This window comes from Lynx canadensis, chromosome B2 (assembly GCF_007474595.2).
Source record: "Lynx canadensis isolate LIC74 chromosome B2, mLynCan4.pri.v2, whole genome shotgun sequence".
NCBI lineage: Eukaryota > Metazoa > Chordata > Mammalia > Carnivora > Felidae > Lynx > Lynx canadensis.
The window spans coordinates 100181210-100198796 of record NC_044307.1 but is presented as its reverse complement, the minus strand read 5'-3'; the positions used below and the strand labels follow the sequence as shown (position 1 = coordinate 100198796).

The 17587-nt window shown below is 44.0% G+C and overlaps 1 protein-coding gene and 1 long non-coding RNA gene across 2 annotated transcripts in view; one reads left to right on the top strand and one right to left on the bottom strand.

The window, feature by feature from the left end:
- The window catches only part of SLC22A16 (solute carrier family 22 member 16), a 41155-nt gene extending 26219 nt beyond the window's left edge, over window positions 1-14936 (top strand). The window contains exons 4-8 of the mRNA XM_030316157.1: window positions 10-541; window positions 3993-4120; window positions 6585-6694; window positions 8148-8247; window positions 14562-14936. Coding sequence (XP_030172017.1) covers window positions 10-541; window positions 3993-4120; window positions 6585-6694; window positions 8148-8247; window positions 14562-14771 — 1080 coding nt within the window. The 3' untranslated portion in view covers window positions 14772-14936. The remainder of the gene's footprint in view (window positions 1-9; window positions 542-3992; window positions 4121-6584; window positions 6695-8147; window positions 8248-14561) is intronic.
- Window positions 6962-9429, bottom strand: LOC115514283. The gene is made up of 3 exons (XR_003968926.1): window positions 9357-9429; window positions 8383-8613; window positions 6962-7042 (listed from the first exon to the last, which is right to left on the bottom strand). It is a non-coding gene; the product is annotated as an uncharacterized LOC115514283 (long non-coding RNA).
- Window positions 14937-17587: the final 2651 nt, after the last annotated feature.

The following is a 17587-nucleotide window of genomic DNA, read 5'->3' as shown; positions in this document are numbered from 1 at the left end:
GTTTTTCAGTCTGGAAGTGGCTATCTCGTGGTGGTGTTTGTCTATGTGACGGAATTTATTGGCATGAAGTCTCGGACGTGGGCATGCATCCAGATGCATTCCTTTTTTGCAGTTGGAACAATGGTGGTGGCTTTGACAGGCTACTTTGTCAGGACCTGGTGGATCTATCAGATGGTCCTCTCCACAGTGACTATCCCCTTTGTCCTGTGCTGTTGGATACTCCCAGAGACACCTTTTTGGCTTCTCTCAGAGGGAAGATGTGAAGAAGCACAAAAAGTAGTTGATACAATTGCCAAGTGGAATAGGGCACGCTCCTGTAAGCTGTCAGAACTGTTGTCACTGGATCTAAATGGTCCCGGTGGTAATGAACCCCTTGAAGTTAAGAAGCACAACCTGTTAGATCTATTTTATGACTGGAATGTTGGAACAAGGACCCTTACTATTTGGCTGATTTGGTTCACTGGGTGTTTGGGATTCTACTTCTTCTCCTTGAATTCTGTTAACTTAGGAGGCAATGAATATTTAAACCTCTTCCTCATGGGTAAGTAGTTAAATTATATGTAAGCGTAGCAATGAAGTGACATTTCTACCATGTTTTTAGTGTGTTTTCATTGTCCGTTCTCTACCAAGAACAATACTGCCAACCTTATTACTATGGTCTCTTTTAGGGTTTATATACTGGAACACAAGTGTATATTTTCTTTCAAAATAATGCAAACAGTCAGAAGAATTTAGTCCCTTCTTCTTTCCCTGCTCTGCTCCTTGCTTGCTTCCTTCCTGGAAGCCCATCCCCTCAGAACTGTCTTTGAGAGGTAACATCTATTACGTCTGGCTTGTACCCTTTTAGATCTCTTTCTGTGCATTTCCAGACATTTGTGCAGATAAAGAGATCATTCACTGCTTATTCTTCTTTGTAATTTGTTTTCCTTTTAAAACTTAATATGGCTTAGAGATCTTCTGGTGTCTTTCTAGCTTCAAAAGTCCTTAATTTAGGCATTTCAGGCAGTAAAATCACTTAAATGCAACTATAATTTCGTTGTCATGCTTCCTTCATTTTAGTATAGCGGGTTAAAGTGGATCCAGATTTTGCTGTGACATCTTGAAGCATGACTCCTAGGGTCAACCAAATTCAGACCAAACATGAGAGAAATATGAGAAACCTATATTTGTCTGTCTAGCCTTAACTCCTGGTTATTTTCACATAGGCTGCCTGCATTTGATATTATCCTCAGAAAGTCTCGCTTTTACATTTTCACACATAGATACCATCCCTTCTCATTAAAGTGCTCTGATGACACTTCTGTGTTTGTTTATTAGAGCTCAGCAGGAATTATGAGAGAAGTTGTTTTAAGAAAAGAAAAAAAAAACCTTTCTTTTTCTCTTTTTGGGCAAGCCAACAAGTTTGCAGAGTCCGGCTTGATTTCAAACCCATTCTATGTGCCGGTTTGAGAAATGACACAGAATTCCTAGGACAGGGCAGCAAATGGCAGGAGAACCAAGTGGGGCAGGGTGTGACATAGGGACGCTTTTGGCAAGCTGGAGTTTTAGATCGTTACGATATAGTTTCTTAATTGTAATGGAGATATAAATTCTCAAGAAACTGGGACATCCCCTAAATATAAAAATGTCTCTAAGATAAATATACATGGTTTTATATTCTCTACTGTCTTGGATTTTTCCTGTCATCACCCTTCCCAGAAGTCCTCTTGCTGACAGGTGCTTCTAGTTGAAATTCCTACGCTGGGAAATTTTTGAACGAGTTTTTATCTCCGGAGATGGGCTGGGGCTGGTGGGCATTTCAGCTCGAGTTTTGGGTGATAAATGCTTCAGTAGCTTCAAGACATCCGGGGATAGGAGCGGAATTGGGCCTGAGTGATTAGAGAGATTATATATTATAGAGTGAGGAAAGCAATGGCAGATTGTCCTAATCCCGTGACGCTTGGGCCTCACTGCTTGCGCCATTTATATCCCAGACACTGTCCAAATTAGATGTAGTATCAGTATCCTGAAGTGACAACTCAAGGAAAACCAGTGTAGGGTACTTTAAATGCTCTTCAGCCATTTCACAGTTGCTGCCCAAGCGTTGCTAGACTCCAGGAGTCAGGCAGGGAGGGGGGCAGTGGGGGAGGGAGGCTGCAGGAGAGGAGTCTTGGCTCCTGAAGACCTTGCTTCTAGTCCCTGAGCTGTCACTTACTCTTCCGCTCAAAGCAGTTAATCTCCGTTGTAAAGTGGGGACACTAACCCAGGGCTACTCCCATGCGGCTCTTTTGTGGATCGTTGTCTCTTATTTGACCTTGAAAAGTGCTTGATAAAGTCTTGGAAAAAAAAAAAAAAAAAAGAGTAGAGTAACAGATGTACAAACTGATCCGGCCTGAAAGCATGGACTTTATCACAGGGTCCAGAGTCTGTGGAAGGGAGGCATTTCCTCCAGAGATGTCTGTTTTCCATTTCAGTGAAACGGAGAGACCGGCTGTCAAAGGCGGCTTATTTTTTGCCTTTGCCTGAGCCACCGTTTTTGAGCAGCGGCAACTGAGTTTAGTTTCTAATGTACTACTAAGACCATTCACTCCGAAAATATGTTATCTACCCCTGTGACGTGTTCAGAAGCTGTGGGAGACGTACAGATAGATGCACACCTGCCTCTCCAGGTGTTTGTGGTGTTCTGTAGTTGCAAGGACAAGTGCAGGTCGCTCCTAAGAGGTGGTGGCCTGGTTGTGTCCCGAGCTTAGGCGAGCTGCAGAGAGAGCAAAGAACTTGAAGACTGAATTACATGGAAGATCTGGGCTGGGCAAAGATGGCAGTTTCCTAAGGGCGGTTGTGGGGTTTGTGCAGCTGGGTCGAGCTTGCTCCCTATTTCATTGTGGCTGGTAGATACATAGCTTTTTTGCTCTGGATCTCCGATTCAAACTTTGGTTTTGCAAGAGAAGAGCTTTTAAGTCAGTTATGGACTAGATCCAGCTCTTTACTTTTGCTGTGGGGCAGTAAGAAGAGGCCAGAGGAAGTTTTTGTTCTATAGGGGATTTTTTTTCGTCAAGTTAATTTATTTGGTTTGAGAAAGAGCGCGCGCGAGCAGGGGAGAGGCAGAGAGAGAATCCCAAACAGATTGCCCACTGTCAGCACACAGCCCCACGCGGGGCTTGATCCCACAAACCCTGGGATCATGACCTGAGCTGAAATCAAGAGTTGGATGCTTAACCAACTCAGCCACCCAGGTGCCCCTTGTGTTAGATTTTTAAATATTTTTTAATGTTTTATTTTATATTTGAGAGAGAGAGAGAGAGACAGAGACAGAGCGCGAGCAGGGGAGGGGCGGAGAGAGAAGGAGACACAGAATCTGAAGCAGGCTCCAGGCTCCCAGCGATCAGCACAAAGCCCCATGCAGGGCTCTATCCCATGAACCCTGAGATCATGATATGAGCTGAAAGCAAGAGTTAGAGGCTTAACTGACTGAGCCACCCTGGCGCCCCTTGTGTTAGAGTTTTAAATGTTTACTTTTAGGTTTGAAACCCATCACACATTTTCATTAGTTTGTGTACCTAGCCGACACTGAATTTTCTACTTAGTTCCTAAATTTGAAGTTACTAATATAGAATTTTTCCTAGTTCTGCCAAGCACGAGAAACCAAAGAGCAGAACTTATCAATGTCATCTATGAATTTACTTATTTATTCATCCGACAGGTCTGTCCTCTGGACACCATGCTGTGTACTGGGGAGCTGACAGCCTGGTAGGGGGCAGGATCCCTGGGACAGGTGATAAGTGCCAGGTGGATTGTGTGAGCATCAGTGCCCTTCACAGGAAACACCCTCCTCACTCCAGGGGATTTAAAAGGGTTAGGTCTTGCCGCCTTTCAGGCAGTCAATGGGTGTTCTTGGGGGCTCCTGGAAGTGGGGAGAGGGCTAACCATTCCTTTTGGGTGGTGGGTTAGAAGGAGAGGTCCCCTTGTGCAGTTGGTTGCCATGACTTATAGAGAGCCCTTTTGCTCAATGACAGGTGCAGTGGAAATTCCTGCCTACATCTTCATGTGCTTGGGGATGGACAGTATAGGGAGAAGAAAAGTTCTGGTGTTCTCCCTTCTCTCAGGTGCACTGCTCTGTGGTGTCATTATGGTGATCCCCAAGGTGAGTTACTTTTTGTTTTCTTTAGGGCACGGTTAGTTATATTATGACAGGAAGTACGAAGATCCATTCAGACATATGAACAGCATGTATACATAACATTTTTAAATGTTTTCTTTAAAAAAACCATTCTTTTGTGTTACATAAATAATACATGTTCATTGTAAAAAAAATTAAGGAAAAATATGTTAAAAAAAAAAAAAAAGCCCATAATCTCACTTCCCAGAGATGGCCCGTGTTGCATTTTGTAAACACAATGATCCTGAATGAGGAAAGTAGATCACGCCTTCCAGTGATTATCATTATCTTAAACATTCATTCATTTAACAAATGTGTATCTGGCATCTCTTATGTGCCAGGAGTTCTTCTAGTTGCTGGAGACACACAGTGAATCAAGTTTCTAGAAGTATGAGGAAAAAAAAAAACAAGATAAGGGATAGAGTGTATTTGTGTGTGTGTGTGCATGCGTGCACGTGTGTGTGACATGTGTACTATTTTATTTTATCCAGGGTGATGGGGGATGGTGTGCTTCTCAGAGAAGGTGACAGTTGATTAGAAACCTGAAGGAGGGAGGAAGCCATAGAGACATCTGAAAGATAAAATGAATTTTATATTCAGGACTATTTTAATTTGAATATCTTGTTTTTCATTGCAGTAGATTAGTAGTTTCCAATTTCTAGTATGCCTAAATCCCACAAGGAGCTTGTTCCTAAAAATGCAGTTTCTCACTGAGAAACTACTCAAACAACTTTCCTATTCCTGCATTTGGGCACACTCCATCCCCTAGAATAACTCTTGCGTCAAAAAGGGCTCCTTTTCTTCCCTTCCTCCCCCCGCAAATGTTATCAGAATCTATTTTCATTCTTGATTTGGAAAATATAGTCACTATAACAATACTTTAAAATACCTTCTATAATTTTCTGTAATGATTGTATCGTTATCTAGCAATAGTATCTCAACATTTAGAGCAAGGCATTTTAAGTTTTGCATATTGTTTGAAATTTACTTTAAGTTACCCAGTGACTTCCTTTTGTAGTAATACTTCATCTAATTATCAAGGTTGGCAAATCAAATTGTTTATGTACCTGAAATTTCCAAGTGATTGATACACAACTAATATGAATGCAGTAAAAAGACTCAGAGGACCGTGAGGGGACTTCATCCATACCGTTTTTGGTTTGTTTAAAAGAAATTTTTTGAAGTGTATTTATTTAATCTCATGAGCTGTGAGATCAGGACCGAAATCAAGAGTCGACACTTAACCGACTTAACCACCCAGGTGCCCCTAGTTTGCTTTTTAAAGTAATTTACAGATATACTAGTTGAGTGATGGCAGCTGCTTTTGAGCTGGTGAAGATTTACGGGAACCCCAGAACCTTTGAGTTGTATAGTGGTTAAGCCCCAATGGTAATGGGGAAGACAGGAAAGTAGATGGCGGGGATTTCTAGAAACAGGGCACTAACACTTACCTACAAATTTCTCCCTTCTAATAAAATCTCTCCCCACATGGCAACGTCAACACACTTCGGTTTTTTCAAGTGACATTAATTCATTCAGCAAATACTGTCTACAAAAGGGACTGTCAACAAATTCATTCGGCAAACACATAGTTCATAGGGTGACAGTGTGACATTAGTTGCTTTATTAGAGGCATCATCAAATCTCAGTGATTTCCCAAAGCAGATATTTATTTCTCGTTCTTAGAAAGTTTGATGTGGATGCACCTGGTTGTTGGCAGAAGTGGAGGGAGAGTATCTGGCTCCATGGAGTCATTCAGGGATTCAGGTAGACCAAGGCGCTGCCATCCTCAATGTCGGGGCTCCAGGGTCACCCGAGTCTCAACATCCAGCTGGCAGATAGGGGAGGAGAGAAAAGATGGAATGTGGGAGGTCTTTGTGAACACAGCGGGAAGTGGAGCACAGCAGGGACAGCAGAAACAGAGTTGGAGGCGCTGAGGGGTTTCACTGTTGAGGAATGTTATCAGCCAAAAGAAGAAAAAAAAAATGTTTTAATAGTTCAGTTTATCACCTTCAAATTATCTTCTGAAGATAACTTATAATCTAGAGGATTACTGTCACAAAGGACACCATTTGTTTTTATGGCTCTTTGATTCCTTCTGCTGGATCATTTCCAGAAGGAGTAGGTCAATTACTTGTGGAACCAGGACCATCTGGGCATGTCTCATTCCAAAGCAGCCTCTGCAAATGGCTTTTCTAATTGGGTAATTTGAAATCTCCAAGGCTGGGAGGAGGCACAATTAAACTTTTCCCTAAATTTCATAAAGATGGAAAGCTTTTCCAGACCAGGAGTAGAGATCACAAAACAAATTCAGAGAAATAAAACTTTTTATTGTTCTGAAAAATCCTGGGTAGTTAGAAAGTTTTCAATAATAATGTTAAAGATTTTATATTTTCTGTTTAAAAGTATTACTTATGATGGTCTGTTTTGCTAATCCATGTCTTTCCAGAATTACTTTATTTGGACTGTGGTGGTGACCATGGCTGGAAAATTTGCCATAGGGGCAGCGTTTGGCCTCATTTACCTTTATACAGCAGAGCTGTATCCAACCATGGTAAGGTAAGAACTACTTATTTTTCTTCTGTTTCCTTGATGTCTTTTACTTACCTGTCATTTCAATATATTTGGCCTTTGAGTATAAATGCTTTCTTTCGGTAGCAGTTACTGGAGCGCTGAGATAATGAGAAAGTTACAGGATGACGCTAATTCTGAATCTGAGGCTTTGTCTACACTTCATTAGCAAGGATAGTAAAGAAATTGTTTGTGAAATCACACTCTATTATTCTAGAACCATTCTAAATCTCAAATGCAGTTGACTTACACTGACTCTCCATACGACCCAAGGCTAATCTTCTCAGGATGTGTCTCTTGATGTTCTGATGTCACTTGTCTTAATTTTTAGGGCTGCTGTAACAAAACACCAAAGTTTGGGTCAAACAGCAGAAATCTATTTTCTGGAGGCTAGAAGTCCAAGATCAAGGTGTTTGGCAGATTTGGTTTCTCCTAGAGCCTCTCTCCTTGGTTTAATAAGAGATACTTATGCACTTAAAAAATACATTTTTTCCTTCTTACTAGATATTCTGTAAGGTTTCCTTACGTAACTTTTAACAAAAAGCACATTAAGGTATTGCTTGGGGCTCCTGGGAGGCTCAGTCAGTTAGGCCTCCGACTCTTGGTTTTGGCTCAGGTCATGATCTCACTGTTTCATAAGATCGAGCCCCACGCACTGGCAGGGCAGAGCCTGCTTGGGATTCTCTCTCTCCCTCTCTCCCTCTGCCCCTGCCCTGCTCGCACTGTCTGTCTCTCTCAAAATAAATAAATAAACCTAAAAAAAGATATTACTTGGCTTTAAAAAATTGAAATAGAATGTTCCACAGGTATAAATCTTCCATTCTCCCAAATTCCCATTCCCTACCCCAAAGGAATTCCTGCTCTAGAAGGCTGATGTTATTCTCAATGTTAGACTGAATGAATATATAGAAGGGCCTCATCTGCGTAGCAAAGGAAGAATGGTTTATCTTTTTTTTTTTTTTTTGTCTTGAACTCTCTGTATGCTTGTATACACCACTGTTTCACAGAACGTGGATATAGATCACAAGTGATTCTTGAAACAGTGTGAAATGATTTTCAAGTATATTAGGACAAGCGTAAGTGTTCTTAGGTTTATTTTGTGCTGGGCGTGCGGACAGGGGCTGCCTCTGTGCTCCGCTGGGCTTCAGTTCTGGCTGCTTTTTTTTTTTTTTTTTAACATTTTATTTATTTATTTTTTTGAGAGAGAGAGAGAGAGAGAGAGAGAGAGAGAGAGACAGAGCACAAGTGGGGGAGAGGCAGAGGGAGAGGGAGACACAGAATCCAAAGCAGGGTCCAGGCTCTGAGCTGTCAACACAGAGCCCGACACGGGGCTCGAGCTCACAAACCGTGAGATCATGACCTGAGCTGAAGTCGGACGCTTAGCCGACTGAGCCACCCAGGCACCCCGTGGCTGCTGTCTTAACGCTCCTCCCGTTTGCAGGTCGCTGGCCGTGGGAAGCGGCAGCATGGTGAGCCGCGTGGGAAGCATCATGGCCCCGTTCTGCGTTTACCTCTCCAGCATTTGGAACTTCCTACCACAGGTGTCCATCAGTTTATAGGCCCTCACTGAGACAGCAGAGAGGCAGAGCAGCTAACTGCCTTCTATCTCTTTACTCATTGGAAGCCAATTTGTAATTCAATGATGGAGGTTTCTAGAAACGTGATTAACAGCTCACCAGTCGGTAAGTAGAGTGGTGGCTGCTGTTTTCCTGTTGGTCGATCCCTTCCACCACTGGTGAGCTGTTAACCGCAATCGTGCCCACTGTGGAGGGACCCTCTCCCCTCCCATCTCATGCAGCTGCGTGGGGAGAGCTCTGTTGTCCGTCCTCCCTCTGGGTTCCCGCTGCATGCCTGCTGGTCAGGGTCAATTCTGGAGGCTGCCTGCCACTTGGAGGGTTCTGTGGTGCCTGGTGGAGAGGTTTAGGGTCCTGGTTTTCAGCTTACCTGAAACTTGACAGGCTCTTCATGGTGAGGAGGAAGAAGATGGGAAGCAGGTGGGGTGGGGGGTTAGGGAGGCAGGGAGGGTTTGGGGGCGGCCCGAGGTGCTCTGAGACTAGGGGGAGAGCCCTGGGTCTGTGGCCCTCTCCCCCTTCCTTCAGGTGCCCTCTCCTGAATTTCTTTGCCATAGCTCTGTCTAGGCTGTCCCCTCTCGTCCTCAAGGCTCCTCATTCTTTTTCTGGGTTCCCCTTAACTAGACTCACTCTCTGGGAGCCATCCTGGCTGTCCTCCCCAGTCCCTGCATGGATAACCTCTTCTCAGTTCTTCCTTCCCTTCCAAGCTGCAAACCCACCCTTCCGCTGGGCTCATGGATATTCTCCCTGGGTGTCTCACAAACGAAGTTAGCTTTTCCCAGACTGAAGGGGTCAGTGCTTTAGAGCCCTTCTCCTCTGCCTCTCGCTTTGGGTTAGGAGTCTGTGGCCTCCAGCCTGACACTTGAGCATCAGCGTTTCATTTACCCTGTGCTTCTGTCCCCCTCTCCTCCCAACCCATGACCCCAAATCCTCCCCTTCTTTCTCAAAACCACCCCAGCTTGCCTGCTTCCAGTTCAGTTGCCCCCACCTTCTGCCTCCCAGATCCTCCCCCTGCGCTCACCCCCACCCCATCAGAAGAGTTTGCCAGACCACAGCTCTGACCCAACTGCCCCCGTCACCTTCAAAATGGACTAAACTCTAAGCTCTTCCGGATGTTGAAGTCCTTTCCAGATGGACCCCCTGCAGAGCTCCCCTGTCCTGTTTTGTTTCCTCACCCGCTTCCCTCCTCTGCACCCTACTCTCCTCCTGTGCCTGTTCCCCTCTGCAGAGAAGCCTCCTCCCATCTCCGCTTGCTAAACTTGCATGTACCCTTTAAGAGGCAGAGCAAACCCAACTTCTCTGAGAAAGACACGGATCCATGACCCCACCTCTCCCTTCCTCAGTCTGTGTAGCATTTCATATGTGCCCCTTTCCCAGCCCACGGCCACAGTCTGGCTTTATTATCTTCATTGCATGTTTTTGTCCCCCTTTATGCATGTTTTTGTCCCCATGCATGTCTCCTTAAACTGTTGGCCTCTTGCAAGACAGGGCACTTTGTATCCCCACAACTGTGTCCAGCAAAAGCATTTCCCTCACCCTTTGTGCCACATACGTTATAATTTATTTGATATTTTAAATCAAATAGACTGGCTTTTTAAAATTAGCTTTGTCTTCAACACTATTGTCAGAGAAGTCATGGGTGTTTTGGTAGTTATCGGTTTTTCAAAATACAGTAACAAAATCTCACAACAGAACAAAGTGTGTGGTGCTACCTTAAAAAAATCACCTTGCACGCACAGCTACACCTGCTCTTTGGATGTCTTTGGGAATCTCACGTTCCAGCAACAGGCACTCAGTCAAGTTTGCTTAACTGAGGTGTTGGGATGCCAGCATATTTTATGGGCTTACCCTGAGGTTGAGAAACGATATGTGCTGTCTAGCCTGTGCGGGGAGGTGTTTTTGGAGAGCCCACCGTCCTTTTTAGGGCATGGGCTTTTCTAGAAGCATCTCCTTTAAGCTAGCACTTTGTGTTCCTCATTAAATAAATAGAAGATAAAAATGGAGAAGGCATTTTTGAAACCAATAAGCTGAAACATACAGAAGATACATATATCTATAAAAGCAAGCTACTATAAAAATACTAAAAACTAATAAAGATGAAAAAAAAAAGACACCCGTAAGAGTCAATTAGGGGCTATGTAGTCAAGAGGGATTTTAAATTTTATCCAACAGATACTTAAATGGCACTTGTTATGCAAAACCACGAAAATTGGTCTTCATAGAATGCAGATACTGTTCATTGCTATCCCCACTTTACAGATGAATAGAAAGTAATCATTAGCCCGAGGTCACATACCTTAGAGGTGACAGAGCTTGGATTCAAACCAAATACCAGATTTTTTACTGTATTTTGAAAAACCGATAACTAGCAAAACACCCATGAGGTTAAACAAACAGTACAAAAGGGAATACAAAAAACTGAGCTCCTCCTCTACCCTGACCTGGAACCGCCCTAGTCTCCTTTCCCCAAGACGACCCCTGTCAGGAGGATCTTGTATATATTTGCAGGACTATTCTGTGAATATGGTTCCTTTGGATGCAACAGATGTTGCTTGTTGTTTTAAATGAGTAAAAACAATAAATGATTAAATTTCTCATTCAGCTTATTTACGGGAGTCAAACTGCCTAAGGAGCCAATATTTTCATTTGAAGGAATGGAAATGCTAAACTAAAAGATAAGTTTGTCTTTCTCTTTTGAAAAGAAGCACATGAAAATCACTCATTCTGATGCTTCTCTTATCAACCATTGTTTTCTGGTAATCTGAAAAAGAGTGGACTCTAATTCATATCAGTTTTGAATTCATCATTGAGTTTGGCAAAGATTTACTGAGTGTTGATTTTGAACCAACCCCTCTGTTAGGTGCTATGGAGCAGAGATGAGAGAAACAGCCTCTTCTTGAGAGACATCGGTCCAGTGTGGTGGGGAAGGCCGAAGAGCAAACCATCCCGAGCCCCAAAGACAAGGGCTATAGATGAAGGCTGCATGTAGGGAATGCCAGAGTTATGAGTTGTAGGAGAGGGCGACCAACCCAGGCTAAGGCCAGAGGGGAGGCTTCCTGGAGGAGGGGGCCTTTAATCTGTGTCTGGAAGAGCCAGTGAGGGTCAGCCAGGGGACAAGGAGAGAAGGGAATTCTAGGCAGGGGGGATGAAACAGGGTGCTGTGGGGGGGGGGGGGGAACACCAGACACCGAATAGAATCGAGGCACGATTTTATTCACGGCTGGGCCAAACCTGATCTCCTGATCTTAAGGAGAAAAAAGTGCAGAGAATGGCCCCAAACAAAAGTAGCAGTGAGCTTATGTGGATTTTAGCAAGTCAGAGTACGTCATTATTTAGTTAACCAACTACAATTTACAGCATTTCATGGTGGCCATTCATATTGTGACACAGAGACGTTAGTCTTGGCGGGAACCTATCAATTTAAAGTTCTTTGTCCTAAGAGGGTTTAAAATGACCATAGTTAGACACCTAAGATACCGTGGGGAGTGATTTCGTGACTTTTTACATGTTGGTCTTGTCTAGGCTAGATCTTGGTAGAAGGGGTGGGGGAGCGTTTTGCAACCTAAGTTATCTATTTAGCAAGCAGGCGAAGTTACAGAAGCGAGATAGGGCGCTTAGTAATTTCCCATAACCCTAATAGGGAACTACATAAGCTTTTTATCTCAATTATTCATGAAAGGTGAGTTTAAGCTGAACTCATGTACAATAAGCTTTCTGATATCTTATAAGTTGACCTATTACAGGGGACAGAAAGGCAACAGCTTACAGGAAAAAAGGAACATGGCCAGTTTGGGTTTGGGGGCGAGCTTATTGCTAACAGCTAGGGTGGGTTGTGGGTGTCAGGAGATAAATCTGGAAAAACAGGCAGGGATGTCAAAGGAGGTCAGAAGGGAGGTGCATGCCTACTACAGCCGGCTTAGAGATGACAGGATGGAAAAGTCGCCTCCGCAGGACCTGGTGACCCGTTGGTTGTGCTGGAGGTGGGGAGCAGGAGGGATGCCAGAGCCATTCTTGGGGCTGGAAGGAACCCAGGAGGAGTCACAGGGTTGAAGTGGGGAAGGACAGCGCCCTGGAATTGTGTGTGATGAGTGTGAGGCACCTGCAGGACGGCCGGCAGAGGCGTCTGGGAGGCAACGCCTTTCCAGGTCTGGAGCTGGGGGGGTTGGGGGGGGGAGTGGGTGTGGGAGTCGAGAGGGAGGGGTGAGCAGACTGAAGAGCAGAGCCCTAGGAACGATGGCATTTAAGGTGTGATGGAAGGAGGGCCCGGGTGTGGCAGCCAGGGAGGTGGGGAGGTGACCAGGACCCCAAAGGAAGAGAGGAGGTGAGGAAGGCAGGAGAGGACAGAGGCCAAGAAGGACCAGGACAGGAAAATGTCTCGTTGGTTGGCAGCTAGGAGTCTGTGGCTTGGGAAGCGCGGCTCCCGTGGGTGGAAGGAGAGGGAGAGAGGACAGCGGGAAGCAATGGCCGCCGTGCAGGGGATGAGCCAGCAGCCAGAGTGGTGTAGGCCCAGGCTGAGGGCCTCTCTGGCTTCTTTGAATGATAAAATCGCATTGATTGACTGCTTACCGTGGTCAGGCACTGTTTAAGTGCCTTAAATGTGTCCTTTAATTAAACCTTTCAACCGTCCTCTGAGGGAGGCTCTATTGCTATTTCCATTTCACAGATAAGGAAACCGAGGAGCCGGAAGTTTAGGTAGCTTGCTCAAGTTCACACAGGTAGCAAGAACAAGTTCCCAGGAGGAGCGGGTACAGAGATTATAAGAGGCTCGAGAACTGTTGTTTTTACTGAAGGAAAACAACCAGTGGAAAGGAAAAGGTCAAAAACCTGTGAGAAGGACGGAGGCCTGTTGATAGAGGAGCCCCCTTCTGAGGCGGAGGCCGGAGGCAGTGGGGTCTGGAGAGGATGAAGGGGGAGTGAGAGGTGGGGCATGAGGGGTAGGGGCTTGTGAGGAGGCTGGAAGGGCTGGAGGGAGCTGACCAGGGGGCCGGGAGGCCAGGTCTTCTGCTGATAGAAAGGAGGGGCTGGAGGGTTATGGGTTTGTGTACTGCGGGCTCTTCTCACTGCCAAGCCAAAAAGAAAACCCCGGTCCTGTCTGGGATTCTATTTCTTGTTTCAACTTATTCGATGGGTGTACCTGCTACTTCTCTAGGCACCAAAGATGCCTTCAAGCGTCCTTTGGAGGATCACTTTGAATTCTGCTACTGCTTCTAGGCTTGCTCATGTCTTTCTAAGAATTAGGTTAGCAGCGTTCCACAAAACAAAACCAAGCCCTGTCTTCTCAAGGCCACGCGTATTGTTGAGGCGGCCGTGCATCACGTCATGGTTGCTCTGTGTGCTTTGCGTTTCACGTTCTCAGAGGTGGTAAAAGCACCAAGTATGTGGATTTATCGGGAAAACCATCTAATTTACAGGCTCTTCCCAGGCAGTAGTTTTGGCTGGACGAGTTTAAATTATGTAAGGATGGAACACATTTTTACAGACTGTGTGGAGGTTGAGTTCCAGAATCCACCCAGCATCTCATACGGATCAACAGAGAATAGATACATAGATTTGCATTTTAAAAATTGAGGTAAAATTGGTGTAATGTGATTTGCATTTTTAAAGGCACACACCTTGGTGCTAATCTAAAAGGTTGCCTTTGATGTGTCAAAATTTGGAAAGTAAAGAAACACTGAATTTTTTTTAAGGAAATTAGATGGATCCTTACCCCCCAAAGTAGCAATTAGTTTTCATTTGCCTTTGTTTGGTTTCTCCCTAAATTCTGTAGGCTTTGGTTCATTGAAACATTTCATTTGTGCATTCATTCAGTCATTCATTCATTCTGTGCCATTTATTGAACACTGACAGTGTACCAATTTTGGGGGTAAGGACAGGGTTGACCAAGGCAGTCTCTGACCATTAAGTCCCAACCCGAGGCTCAATTGCTGGGTTTCTCTCTAAGACTCTGGGATCCGGGAAGATGCAATAAGGACTTTTTTTCCCCCATGCATCTCCTAGGACAGTGCCTGCAAGAGTACTACTCTAGGCACAACTGGGATTTATTGAGTAGGTCTCCATAGTGGTCAATGAAGTGATGAGTGACCATTATGCCGGACTGCATAAGTAACCAAAGCCTAGTTCTGTATAAGTAACCAAAGATTTCACCAGGAAATAAAAATGACAACTGTTACATCAAATTTAATTCTATTGCCTCCGAAAAAGGCTCAGAAATTATTATTCTGAAGGGTACGTTGCTTTCTGGGTGTGTCACTTATTATTGTTTTTTTTTTTTAAATTCCTTCTAGTTGCTTGTTGGGATTTTGGCCTTCATCAGTGGAGTGCTGTCACTAATGCTTCCAGAAACCATGGGAAGGCCTCTGGCAACGACTTGGGAGGAAGCTGCTAAACAGGATACAGAAAAAGATAGTTCAGGCAAATTATTTCCCACAACCAATAATACTGCGTTGGAAAAAATAGAAGTGATTGACTCAGGGGTTTCTGGTCTTAGTGAATAAACGTGCTGTATGTGCCATCTAGCACCTGAAATATTGTTTACTTTCATGACTTTGTATTCGAGGAATATTATTCTCATCTCCTGAATGTGATTTGTATGTGTCTTTTAAAAATTTTTTGTAAGAAAGTCTTAAAATGATAATTTTGTAAAAGTAAAAGAAATAAAACCAAGATGAGAATTCTCATTTTTTACGCCGCTTTATTGCCACAAAGTATTCCTTCCTATTTGTTCTTATATGTCATTGATTCTCAACCTTCCCCCCTGTCCCCTGCTGTGCCTGCCTGAGGGAAGACCCACACTGTCTTCAGGACCAGGGTCCTTGGGAACTGTGGACTGGGAAAAATGGGCATGGCAGCTTTTGACAAAGCCCTTTGAAGATTCTAGTTCTGATATTCCTTTCCCTCTTAGGAGAATCCTAGCTCTAAATGCAAGTTTTATTCAGAAATGCTCTGTCAAAAAATGTTTGTCTTCATAATTTAACCGTGAAAACCATAGCTGCAGAAAAAACGGATCTTGCTTTCCAGCACCCTTGGGACACAAGGCATGAGTTTTCTAGTCTGACATTCTTATCTCTCCTCAATTTGCCGAATGCCCTCCCTAAGTCTCCTTCAAGCTACAGAGAAACTGTGGCATTTTAGTGCACTGCAAAATTTTTGTTTGCAGATCATCCAGGAAATTGACTCTAAGTACCATTTGGATCTGTCACCAATGTAAAAAAACAAACAAACAAAAACAAAAACATTAAGTATTCATTTTTGAGAGGTTTTTTTTTTTTTTACAGGAAGATTTTACTTTTTTTTTTAAGTACTAAGTTTTGTTTCCTCAACTTTATCTAAAACTGTATTTTGCAAATATGTTCAGTTTATATTTTGCAAATATGTTCAGTTTAACATCCTGAACATTTCAACAGCAAGATTTGGGCATAATTTTACCTTTAGAAGAATACATTTCAGACAAGTTTGCTGTAAGTTTTGGATTTTTTCTTTCTTATGGTTTCATCAGAAGCTCATTATTTTTTTCTTCTTTGCTCTTGAAATCGAGCTGTCGGATATGCTTTATTGGAATTGGTGAAGTACTGGGGCACCTGGGTGGCTCAGTCAATGAAGTGTCCAGCTCTTGACTTCAGCTCAGGTCATGATCTCAAGGTTCATGACTTTGAAACCTGCATCCGGCTCTGTGTTGACAGTGCAGATCCTGCTTGGGATTCTCTCTCTTTCCCTCTCTCTCTCTCTCTCTGCCCCTCCCCTGCTTGCGTGCGCGGCATGCTCTCTCTCAAAGGTAAAAAAAAGAATTTGGTGAAGTCTTAGTGGCAGAGGCAAGTAAAAGGATTAAGACAACTTTATAGATACTGGTTTTAAAATTTTTTTTTTTAACATTTATTTATTTTTGAGACAGAGAGAGACAGAGCATGAACGGGGGAGGGTCAGAGAGAGAGGGAGACACAGAATCTGAAACAGGCTCCAGGCTCTGAGCAGTCAGCACAGAGCCCGACACGGAGCTCGAACCCACATACCGTGAGATCGTGACCCGAGCCGAAGTCAGACGCTTAACCGACTGAGCCACCCAGGCACCCCAATACTGGTTTTTTTTTTTTTTTTTTCAACGCTTTTTTATTTATTTTGGGACAGAGAGAGACAGAGCATGAACGGGGAGGGGCAGAGAGAGAGGGAGACACAGAACCAATACTGGTTTTTAAAAAGCATTGCTAAGGGGGAAAAAGGGATTTGCCCCTAATTATTCAGACTTTTTATATTAATTCAGTTCCCTGGATAATCTCTCAGTTCTTCACTTGGCCTTTCCACTTGGAAAATAAAAAAAAACCCAAACCTCTCTCCCTTTGTAAGGAAAAACAAAATAATAGAAGGATATGAGAGGGAGATTTTCTTTCTCTTTTATCTCACCTCTTCCTGTGTCTCTTTTTTTCCTTTAACCTTAGCTTGTTTTTCTTTTTTCTTTTATTTTTTTAATGTTTATTTATTTTTGAGAGATGCAGAGTGTGAATGGGGGAGGGGCAGAGAGAGAAGGAGACACAGAATCTGGAGCAGTCTCCAGGCTCTGAGCGGTCAGCACAGAGCCCAATGTGGGGCTCGAACTCACAAACTGTGACATCATGACCTGAGCTGAAGTCGGACGCTTAACCAGCTGAGCCACACAAGGGCCCCATTGTTTTTCTACTGTTACTTAGGTTTTTCCCTCTTAGTTAATCTTTGGTGTTTTCTCGACTTTCTTTCTATGGTCTTTATTAGTTTGCTAAGGCTGCCATAGCAGAATACAGACTGGGGGGCTTCCACAGCAGAAATTTGTTTCTCACAGTTCTGGAGACTGGAAGTTCGGGATCAAGATGCCTGCAAGGTAGCTTTCATTTTAAGGCCTCTTCTCTTGGCTTGTGGGCAAGCCAGGGTCTCCCCATGTGCTCACATGACCTCTTCTTTGTGCCTATGCACAGAGCGAGCGAGCGAGCGAGACAGAGAGAAAGAGAGCAAGCGAGCTCTCTGGTGTCTCAAAAGGGCACTAATCCCCTCAGGAGAGCCCCCACTGTTTTTACCTCCTCGAACCTCACCAACATTTGGTCTCTAACACCCATGTATGTGTTTCTGTGTTTTTAAGTGTCCAGAAGCGTTCTGTCCAAAACAGAAACCCTCTGAGCTATTTCAGGCATAGAATTTAATACAGGGAATAAGTTACCAAAGTGTGGGAAGGACTGATGGAACAAAATGGAAGAAGTTACCCAGGGACCGGGAAGCCACTGCCCTCACTGGGCTAGGAGTCCCCATGCCTATACTCTCTGCTTCCACTGCTCATCCAGAAATCACATTT